The following is an 11,790-nucleotide window of genomic DNA, read 5'->3' as shown; positions in this document are numbered from 1 at the left end:
TACATCACATTTGGTGGGAGCTCTCATTCCCATTTTAGCTCCTGCGTTCTTTCGTTTCACGCCGCCCTTCCTAGGGGGCGCGAAAGGAGGCGAGCCCAGAGAATAGAAGCCGCAGTAGGCCGGCGGGGAAAGTTAGGAAATAGGGAAAACTGGCGGGAGGGGGCGGGGGGGGGAAGAGATCGCGTCCAAGACTGCGTCCATCCTGAGTTTGAAAAGAGAACAAAATGCCTTTTGTCACTTTTCTCCACCTTCTTCCAAATCCCCCCGGGATGAGAAATTGGCGGGGCGGGAGGGGGTGTGTTACATCGCTGAGAGAGAACCTCTCTTTGCTCCAATGGCCACAGCCCAAGAAACCTAGGAATCTACAGCTGACGCCTTCTAGAAAAGGACCCACCCCAGCTCGCTAAGAAAAGGAAATCCACGTGACGGGAGGGGGTGGGGGCGGGAAGCCAGGCGACCCCGGAGCGAGCGCGGCCAGGGGCGGGGCCGGGGGCCGGGCAGCTTCGAGGAATTGCCCCGCGCAGCGGTTCTGGGGCGGAGGGCTCGCATGGGGCTATGTGGGCGCAGCACACTAGGGTAGAGGACTCAATGCGCGCGCACAGCGCACGGTGGGCAGAGAGAGAGCGGACCCATTCCGCGCGCACCGGGCAGGGGTGGGGCGGCCGCAAGCCTCTCGCGCCGGGAGCCTGGAGCCTGGAGCCGGAGCCTGACGTCGGCCCGGGTGCTGACCGCTGCCCCTCCCCGCTCGGCACCGCCTCCCGCAGCCGGGGAGGGGCCGGGGCGGAGCGAGCGAGCGGGGCAGCGCCGGGGCGGAGCGGGCGCGGGCAGAGCGCTGCGCGGGGCCGGCGGCGAAGGTCCACGGCGGGAACGGCGTCGCTGCGGCTACCTACGACCCGGTCCCCGGCCGGCCGCCCCTCAGATCCACCTTCGTGGCGCGGCGGAAAGCGCGCGGATCCCCGAGGGAGCGAGTCCACGCGCGCGGCGGCTCGGCTGCTTCCCTCCGTGGGAGGTCGGGCTCCCGGCTCTCCGGACCCGCCTGGCATCCTAGTCTCCGGCGGGGCGGGCCGGCTGCGGCGCCCGGGACATGGCTTCGGCGGGCAGCGGCATGGAGGAGGTGCGCGTGTCGGTGCTGACCCCGCTGAAGCTGGTCGGGCTGGTGTGCATCTTCCTGGCACTGTGTCTGGACCTGGGGGCCGTGCTGAGCCCGGCCTGGGTCACGGCCGACCACCAGTACTACCTGTCCCTGTGGGAGTCCTGCCGGAAACCCGCCAGCTTGGACATCTGGCACTGCGAGTCCACACTCAGCAGCGGTGAGGGCCCGGCGCGCCGCGACCCCTGCCTCCCGCCCCGGACCTCCCCGCGCCCCGCTGCCTGGACAGCTACCGCCTCTACCCGCCTCTCCTTGTGTGTCCCCCACCCTAGTCCGCCCCCTCCATCCTGGCCCTTCGCGGATCCTCGGGCTCCAGCCAACTCCCTGATCTCCACCCCTCACCTCTCCCCAATCCCGGTCGCCAAACCCAGTACAATGTCCCACGCCCTCTCCTCCCGTGGCCATTCCTCGGGCTCTGGAGTAACACGTATGCTATTTTGGGTAATTGTTATCATTTAAGGCGAGAACCATGTGGCTGTGTTGAAAATGCAACGCCTTCCACACCCGCGTTAAAAAAGACACAAGCAAAAGCGCCCCAACTCCCATCAGGATGCTGTGGGTTCTGTCTGCCTTCCCCACTTCTCTCTCAAGGAGGAATGTGCCTGAGTTTACCTCTGAGTGCCCCCGTTTCTGTCTGTTCTACTCCACTTTACCTGGGTTTTCCCGTGAGTTTCGGTTTGGATTTTAGTTCCTTAAATTTTTGAGCGATGTGAAGAGTTGGGAGAGGGACAGGCTTTAATTTCCTTGCCTTTTTTGGTGACGCCGTCCTTGGTTGAGAGTTGCTCTTCTTTCTTTCCCACTCCAGATGCCTCTTCAGTCCTCCAGATCTTTCTTGCTCTTCTGCATGAGGTACTCACAGATGCCTGGAAAGTTGTGGCTTATTCAGCCAGCCCTGGAAACAGCAAAGGGATGGGGTGGACGACGGAGAATTAGGTAGTCACGGAGGGCCTTTACAAACACTTTACTCTCTCCTTGAGCCCCGGTTGCCTTCCCCTGCCCTCCCAATATTACGCCCTTAGCAGAAATCTGACAACTTCCGATTTCTTGCTGCAAACCCCTATTCCTTGCTAATCTTGATTCTTGAGCTGCTGGTGTCAGTGCAGAGAAAGGGGAATAAAAGGCAGAAGACCAGGCTGTGATTTTATACACTTACACGCGCACCCCTGAGAAACTCATTAAATTCCTTCGTGACAGTTCCCTGTCTTCTCTGGGACTATTTATAAAGCCTTACTGGAAACGTGTCAAGTTCCAGGCAAGTTGAAATAGGACAAAGAGCCACAAAAATCAGATTTGCTTTTGTCTTTGGTTTCTTGTTATAAAAGAAATTAGTGCACTTGGTTTAGTTTCTTCCATAAATTTGTCTGTTTACAAAAGGCTTTTTCTTTGATATTACCTCAAAATTTCTATTGAAGGATTTCGTCTTTGTTGCTTAATTTACTGTGGAGGGGACTGGTTGGCAGCGGGAGGTCAACATTTAGGTCTTTTAATTCTTTCAGGGTTGGTTGTTTACAACTAAAGATAAAATAAATTGGTAAAATGCCTTTCTTCAGTAACCAGGGGATCCAAATAAACTTTGGAGAAAATATGCTTTCTTTCCCCTCTCCAATAGAAATGGAAATTTATGTAGGAATGCCAGCTCCAGCACGTCTCCTTAGCAACGTGAATCTTTTGCCCCTTTCTCTCTGTCTCCTGAAATAATAGCCCCCTGATTGCATAAAGACTTTTCAGATAGGTAGGAGAAACAAGCTTCAACTCCCATTTTCTTTTCAGGCCCGTATCCTTTTCTCTCGGCCAGGAATGTGGGGAATGGGGAGAAGCCAGCTCGAGTTTGTGGCGCGTCTGCAGTGTTTGCTAATCTTTCCTTCATTGCCTCCATACCCATTTATCTTTGCTTTTTTCCTCTCTAAGCACAAGCTTAATGCAAATATAGTTGTAATAGGACTCTGCAAGGTAAAAATCGGAGGCTGGTACAGCTTCTGATTTTTTCTTCTAAACCCGTTATTCTACCCTCTTGCTGAAACTCATACTGCAGCATTTATTTCTTGTTGCGTTCCTGAAAATAAAATAGTTTTCCTCCTAGAAAAAGTACACTTCAGAAGCAAATTGGGCTGGTGGAAATGGTTTTGTTGGAGGCTATCTGGAACAAGTTATTGACTTTCTTTATGTAGTAGCAGTTCATTTTTCCTCCCCAAGGTGGTGGTGGACGGGGAGGATGCAGGAGGAAAGGAAACAAAATCTGGAAAATCGCTCATCTCCCCACTTTACAAAGTCTATTTTCTTACAGTGTTCGGTGCACTTGAAGCTTCTGTGCACCAGTATTCTGAAACAAGGGGGAAGCTTGAAGTGAAACGAACAATGTTTTCCTTGCCCGTTCCAAAGGGCAGGCAGCTTTTCTCAGTCTGTTTGCTGTGTTGAATAGCAGAAAGCAGGGAGGGAAATGTCTTCTCTGAAGATTTTAAGAGATCCACTTCTTTGTCTCGAAATGAATTACCTCAGGAGGAACCACCAAGGACAGTTTTACTGAAGGCCCTTTACCAGCATCTTCAGGGCTTAATTAAAAACCTTTGTCTTAATTAGAATTGAAACTGCCGTGAAGAGGCAAGCTTGTAAATACAGAAGGGAAATTTCAGGAATGTTTCTACCGATGGCAATATGTCCTACTTAGGCCCAGTTCCTAGGGAAACTTTCCCCTCAGCCATTATTTTTAAAGCCGCATTTTAATTTTGGTACCAAATGTGCATCGTTTGCCGCTTATAACCTGTTTTATGGTTTTAAGCAAAAGCAGCAGAACCATTCCTTTTGTGTCCTGGTGTATTGTAGGTTGCGTCAGCACTTCTAGTACGAACCAGTAATCCGGGTGTCAGTCAACTGTAATGCTTTTCTCCGGTGTCCCAATTCAGTGTATGGGGGACTATCCAGGCATTCATCCTTAAGCTGTAAATTTCCCAAAAAGACAAATGAGAAAATGGCTAATAGACTGTCATTCGCGGTGGAAACAGGAAAAAAATAAATTAATTAAGTATGCTTGTTAGGAAGTTTAGAATAGGAAGTACTCACATGGCTGCTGGCCACAGAATTTCTAAGGATGATTTTGGCAGCCTTTTAATACATCTTAAATATTATTTTTAAATGATAGTAATGTTTTAGACTTTTGCTTAGTCGCATTTAGTTTTGATAACTTTTTTCCTAGAATATAATTACAGGGTTTCACAGCCATAGCAATTATAAGAGAATCCTTAGTACAAATAGGATTACTCAAGTGTATATAGAAAGCTGACACCCTAAACTTGACTTCAAATGTACTGTATAACCTCTAGGGTAATTTTATACTTCTTCTTTAAAATTTATAAATACGTAGCTATTTCATATAAATCAGATTGCTTTTTTGACGTCTGTGTTATTTACTGACTAAGCAAAATGTAAGGGTGTGCAGATGGCCAAATGAACACAGTTTACTGAGAGTAATTTTGGGATATAACAAGTGGCATTTATCCAGCTTTCCATCCACAAAATACTTGATTAAATAGTTGGTTCCTGTTTCAAGGAATATTAACATTAGCGCACTGTCCTAAAAATAGCTGCATTTGTAACGAGTCACTGGCAGTTTTGAAATGGCAGTGTGCTGTAGGCTAATAACAGGTGAATATTATTATTTTCAGTTGACAAGGGGTTCTTTTAAGAGTGCTTTGTATGTAGCTCATTTTTTTAAAACTGTGATATAAAAATCCACTTTAAAAGGCATTATAAGAAAACCTGTCTTGGGTGGTAGTTTAAGATAAACGGAACTGCCTAAACACCTGCAAATCTTAGAAAATCTGAGATACAGTGATTCTGAGTTCAGATGTGTATCATCTGTGCATATTTTGAATCCATATCTTAATTGGGAAACGTAATTTCATTGGAAAACTTTGCAATGTGATTTACTCCACGGAAAGTTCAGCTTGTTGCTTGAAATGAGTTGATATTGATGCATGTTTACAAATAACTCAGCAAGCCTGGAGGTCACAACAGTTATACTCTATTCTGGTTTCCTAAGAAAGAACAGAAGTAGAACAAATGGAATTTTTTTTAACCTATACAGCGTAGACTGGTGGAAAATTATTCAAAGAGCAGCACTTAGCACCAAAACTTTCTTGATTAATAATCCAGAGAAAACCCAGTATAACATTTAAAGATCTTGATGATGATTTCCTTTTAAGGTCTCCTAAGACTCTGAAGTTCCCCAGATTGATTTTTACAAAGGACATTTTAATCTGTGGGCAGATATAATTCCTCTTTTGTTCACATTTGTAGAATGATTGTAATCTCCAGGGAGCCATTTAGATCAATCTTTGTCAGCTAAGGGATTTGATGAATATGTGAGAAGCCTGGCCTTTCATAAAACCTTTCAAAACAAAACCAAAACAAACAAAAGCATATCTCAAGCAATAGATTTTGCCCGCTGTCAGGAATAAATTTGAAGAATCACTTTCAGGTTTCTGTTTAATACTAAGCCCACTTAGTGAGACCGCAAAGTACTACTGGATATATTAGTGAAAAGGATTTTAGATGCTCCAAAATAAGTCCCTGGATTATATTACCTAAATATCACAGTAAACTTCTTTATGAACTCTGATAAATTATAACATAATCCTCTAGGAGGGCAGAGTAGTGTTGTGAAGAATATATGAGGCTTTGGATTCAAACTGCCCTGAACTTGACCACTTACCAATCATATGACCTCATACAGCTTACTGTCATCAGATGATTTGTCATGAAGATTAAATATGCAAACATACCTGCTCATTAGGGTTGCATTTCTTCCTTATATATTCAGAGAAGCAAACCCAAAGTGATAATTTTTTTCAATAATTGAGGACTTTTTCCTCCTTAAGTGGTAAACTTTTTTTGCATTGAATGATGAAGTGTGTTGTTAGTCTCAAATTTAAATTTTGATATGTACTTCACAGCATTTAACAGTGCTCTTGGTAAATCATGATCACAAATTTATTGTCTAATAGCTACCTTTTATTCAGTACTACTCCAGGCCAGACATCTCTATTATTCCCAGTGTTGAATAAACTTGCAGTTTAGCTAATGTTATCTCCATATATTATTGAGGAGACCAGGTATTTTTGTAAGTTTACCAAGTTCTCAATCAGTGGTAGGGACAGGTTTTCTCCAAGAGTGTTCCAGTTATTAATGCTGGAAAACAAACCAACCCCAAAGTTAGTGGTGTCAAATGACAGTTATTTTTTTATGCTCATGACTTTTGTGGGTCAGGAATTCAGATAGGGCATAATGAGGATGGCTTGTCTCTGCTCCAGGATGTGTGGAGCTGGAGCTGAGGGTGATTTGAATGGCTGGAAACTAGAACATCTGGAACTGCAGGATCTTCTTCCAAATGGTTTCATGGGGTTTGACTTATTGTTGGGAATGGCTGGGAGGCTGGACTCAGCTGGGACTGGCCTTTCTAGCATGATGGTCTCAGCATAGTTGGACTTCTTTTCTTACAGGATGAGTAGTTTTGCTGAGAGCAAGGGTTCAAAGAGAACCAGTCTCTGTCTAAAGCAGCCTGGGAAATCACAGAGGAGCCATATGTATAGTCCAGATTCCAGGGGAGGAGAATTGGGCTCTACTTCTTGATGGAGCAGTGGCAAGGTCACATTGTAGAAGAGCATGTAGGATAGGAAATGCTCTTGGGCCACATGTGCAAGTATAGTCTGACACTGGAGTCTAGCCGGAAATCTGCATTCTTTCTTTACTGCCTCTGAAGAACCAAGACAACTACATAGCTTCTTTCTTTAAGAACTTTGAATCAATTGTATAAATAACATTTGGCTGGGGCAAAAACTGCCCTCAACCAACACATGGCTTTAATGATTAGTCGCTTGTATGGGATTACTCTAGATTTGGAATCAAATGACCTCAAAAACTTAACCTGTCTACAAAATAGAGAACGTTTTTCTCTCTATATATTCAACCTTAGGTCATTTTTGGATTATAGTCTCAAATGATCAAGGATCAAACTGATTAAGAATCTGAACTCTTAATTTGCTACTTCATGATAAAATTTTAGCCTTTCTTAGAAGGTTTTGTATGAGTCTGACAAGATGGTTTGTACATGAACACTAAAATGTAACAATTCCATACAGGAGCCAAGTTTTGTAGTGCTAGAAAGGTATGAGAATTGCAGGGATGTTTTTTGTTTGCTTGTTTTTTCACTACTTTAATAACATGATTCTTCTCTTGATAATTGCCCATATGTTGAGTCACAGAATCACAGCACATTTGGAGTAGAAAAGATTTTAAAAAATAATCCTGCCCGATTAAATTTATTGCATGGACAAGAAAAATAAGGCAAGACAGAATATTAAAGACTCAATAGAGAGATTGTACTTAGCCATAGTATTTTTGCAGGGTGGGTTTTCAGAATTTCCAGTAATATTGCAGATAACTATCTCTTGGTATTTGAAGGATTGTTGAATACTATCATGTATGGAATTTTCGATGAAGAAGTTAAGGACTGCATGTGAAACAGCTGTCTACTTTTCAGAAGATTATTTATCATCCAAGATTTGATTTCCCATAGAATTTAAAGAGTCTTCAAATAGACTCATTTATGTTGACAAGTCCATTAAGTTTTAGATGTTTTTTATCATCAAATTTTACATTGTTACCATGGCTAGTCCTTAAAAATCAATGAAAACTTCTTTTTCTTTAAGTTTCTCTATGATAGGGTTCTTTAAAACAACTGCTTGATTTTAAGTTGAAAAACACTTCCAAAAGTCTGTGGAAGCCAGCCATGTAAGTTTCTTAACTTGATTATATGCATATAAATTTCACTGGATCAACTTATTACTGCATTCTGACTTTATTTTTTTTTTAAAGATACATTTATTTATCAAGAGACTGATTTTTCCTATCAACTTATTACTGCATTCTGGGGGACTTCCCTGGTGACACAGTGGTTAAGAATCAGCCTGCCTATGCAGGGGACACAGGTTCACTCCCTGGTCCGGGAAGATCCCACATGCTGCGGAGCAACTAAGCCCATGCGCCACAATTACTGAGCCTGCGCACCACAAGTACTGAAGCCCATGCGCCCTAGAGCCCACATGCCACAACTACTGAGCCCGTGTGCTGCAACTACTGAAGCCTGCGCGCCTAGAGCCCATGCTTCACAACAAGAGAAGCCACCACAATGAGAAGCCCGCGCACTGCAATGAAGAGTAGCCCCCGCTCGCTGCAACTAGAGAAAGCCCACACGCAGCAGTGGATTCCCAACACAGCCAAAAAATAAATAAAGATTAAAACAAAAACAAAAAACACTTATTATTGCGTTCTGGCTTTATTTTTTTTTTTTAAGATACACTTATTTATGAGACAGATTTTTCCTTAAGCAGAATTTCATCCTCACATGTCAAAGGCATGGACAGTTAAATCTTACCAGTCTTTTTAAAGTATTGGATCATCTCCCTTGAAAATTAGACAAGGACACCTTCCTTACCCTTTTTTGCTCCTATATTTGTTTGGGATTTTGAGACATAAGTAGACCATCAATTTTCTGTTCTATTGTAGTCTTGCCTTTGGCACCAAAGACTCCTATTAATAAAACAAAACAAAACTAAACAAACAATAACCCCTACAAAAATGAAGCATCCATGGTTTCCAGAAAACCAGGAAAAAAAATATCTAGATCATTTTTATCTCTACCAGCTTATTAACTGTTGTGAGATTTAAAATGATAGTTTTAATGAGCCATGTTTCAAGATAAGGTCACAAATATTGATCGTCTTTTCAAAATATATGCGTATTAGGCAAAAAGATGTTAAAAAAATAGAAGTTGGGACTCCGAGTCACATATTCTCTATGCATGAAAAGGCACATCCACAAAAGGACTCAAATTTCCATCAGAAGAAGTTTTATTTCTGTCATGTTTTATGGTCCTGAAACCAAATGTTCATCATAATGCATAGTGCTTTGTGAAGGCAACCTGGAGTCTTTTCCTAGCACTAGTAGGTGACTTAAAGAGAGATAGAAATGTCCCAGGAGGCCTTTTTCTATCTTCTCGTATGTATCCAAGTAGTTAACTTCATTGAAACATATTCATTGATTTCCTAGCAGGGAGTAAGCATTGTCCTGGTACAAAATCAGCCAGTCGTTCTGGTGGTGAGAGCAAGGTGATGAATGAAAGTTTCTTTTAAACAAATTAATGAAATAATACAAATGTACGAAGTACTATAAAGGAGGAAATAAATATAAATTCACCTTCTGCAGGGGGGTAGAAGAAGGGCTCTCATCTAAAGAAGCTTGCCAACAGGGAACTGGTGGGGGCACTAGCTTGCCAAATTTATCCCTCCATATTTACTGGGGGGTGTTTTAATACTGATCGTGGGTGACTGGCTGGCTGCCTTCCATCTGCTCTTTATTATTAGCTACGCTAAACCCATCACAAAAGCTTTTTAGTTGCTTAGAGGCAGGTCACCCACTCCTAGTCTTGGCATGGGTTTTCTTCTCGTTTTTCCAAATAACCAAGTTTTCCAAATTGTAACCTTCTTAGGTTTTTTCCAAAGAGTAGAGAAGAACAATGTTTGATGTAACAAACACATCACAAGTTTATATATGTACTATGATTAGGAATTACTATTGAGAAATACCAGTACCCATTAGATAATACTAGTTACCATCAAATGCTAACGAAATCTTTAATATAATACTTGGTAAGAAACAGCAGCCATTAGCAGTGATGGTGTCTTTCTTTTTTGTCTAAATACTGAAACATACTTTAATAGCAGGGCTTTGGCTAAGCAGTGTATACAATGGTTTTATTTGGGGAAAAAAACACTATGTTATGGTGTTTAGATGATAAATTACATTTCCCCAAATTTTCTGTGATAGAATTCTGTGAAGCAGCTAAAGTGCCCCTTTATTTGTAAAGAAAAAAGTATGTGTGTTCTTCAAACATCAACACAAAACAACTCAGAAGTCTTGAATGAAATTGTCATGGATTGAAAATTAATAACCTGTTTGGCACTCTTGGACCCCCAGAATTTTCCAAAATTTTGGTAAAATTGACCTGCACTTTGGTCATTAAAATTGTTGCATTATGTATTTGGATGGTTACCTGGGGTAATTTATGTGCTTAAAATCAGGTTGGCGCTGTATTTCTGACACATTTTTTTATCCATAAATGGGCCTAAAGAGTGAGACTTAAATCATATTGTTGCCAACTTAACATGGGTTTTATAGTAGGTGCTTCTCTGACATTCCACTTGACTGTGTGCAGCTCGGTGTACACAGTGTCTATACTGTTTGTCATTTTATGAAAGACGTAGTTGTTTGCCATAAATATTTGTTTGCATGTGAATGTTAGTTTTGATATTAGTTGTTTGAAAAAGGAGATGGTCATTTTAATTATTGAAATTAGAATCCGGATTCTTCTTTTGGCTGCCTTTGCTTGTGTCTGTATCCCATGGAACAGTGGAAAATTAACGCAATGCTGACGGATTTAGGTCAGGATGCAACTTAGCCAAGAAAACTAAGTTTAAACTCACTCACAAATGGTTCCGATTTTCCACTTCATCTGCCACATGCAGAGTAACTTTAAGGAGAACTTGTGGATGGCTTGTGAGATAGCGTCAAGATGACAGAAAAGATTACTCTTCTAGGTTGAGTAGTGAATGATTTTGATTGCAGTTATGGATATCATTTTGGTGAATATTCTTTTGGAGAATCCAAAGGTAAAAATATAAGTGCCTTTCTGGCACATTTCAGTGTGATTATAAAAGTTATGAAAATCAATATTTTACTTTCTGATGAGAATTATAGGAATAGTGAGAATTGTGCATTAAAATATTAGAATACACTCGGGGAAGTACCACCCACTCCTGCTGTGGGACTTGAATTTATAAGGTTAAAAATGTATGTCTTCATTGCTTTTTAATTATATCTAATTTCCTAGAAGAAGTGACAATTGTGTGCTCAAGAATTTACGTACAGTAGAACTAATCTCAGCGTATAAACAATACCTGCAGAGGTAAATAAATTAGCCAGTGTCTGATGAGTTAAAGGTTTTGAAATGAGACGGGTGGAGGAAAGCTTTAGGCACTGGTGTGGTACACTGACCTTGGCTCAAAAGTGTGGAAAATGTATCATCATTTAGATTTTGCTTTTCCTGAAAATCGGAAGTAAATTTTGACCGTGAATTCCCCAAGGGAATGTGAATTCTCCAATTTGGCAGTTATAATGTGGCCCATAGAATTTTCATAATGCAGTAGCAATTTCAGGCCAGTCTCATGTATTAGATTGTAAAGTAAGTCAGCACAATTCTGCAGAATACTAAATCATTTATAGACATTGGAAACTGTGGCACCCGCTAATAAAAATACTTAGAAAGAGGATTTGAATTTAGTTCCTGAGTTGCACATTAATGTTGGACTTGATGTTTTGACATATGGACTGCCCAATTTTTGTTCTGTAGCTGCGGGGGAAAGTATAACATTGTGTGTTTGTCTTTTATCTAAAAATATTTATTTATTTTAATTATTTTTTTCCTTTTTTCTTTTATCTTTTTTCTGTTAGAGAAAGCTGTCATAGGGAAGCACATACTTATCTTTAGCCTTGGCTTTTGTAGGTACAGTTCCAATGCATCCGGTGTG

At 41.9% G+C, this 11,790-nt stretch overlaps 1 protein-coding gene across 1 annotated transcript in view; it reads left to right on the top strand.

The window, feature by feature from the left end:
- Positions 1–813: 813 nt before the first annotated feature.
- The window catches only part of TMEM47 (transmembrane protein 47), a 29,375-nt gene continuing 18,398 nt past the window's right edge, over positions 814–11,790 (top strand). The window contains exon 1 of the mRNA XM_027099054.1: positions 814–1,310. Within this exon, the coding sequence (XP_026954855.1) occupies positions 1,085–1,310 (226 nt within the window). The 5' untranslated portion in view covers positions 814–1,084. The remainder of the gene's footprint in view (positions 1,311–11,790) is intronic.

Source organism: Aethalodelphis obliquidens, unplaced genomic scaffold (assembly GCF_003676395.1).
Source record: "Aethalodelphis obliquidens isolate GAN/ISIS:26980383/991018 unplaced genomic scaffold, ASM367639v1 scaffold127, whole genome shotgun sequence".
In the NCBI taxonomy this organism is placed as follows: Eukaryota; Metazoa; Chordata; class Mammalia; order Artiodactyla; family Delphinidae; genus Aethalodelphis; species Aethalodelphis obliquidens.
This window is presented reverse-complemented; position numbering and strand designations above follow the sequence as displayed.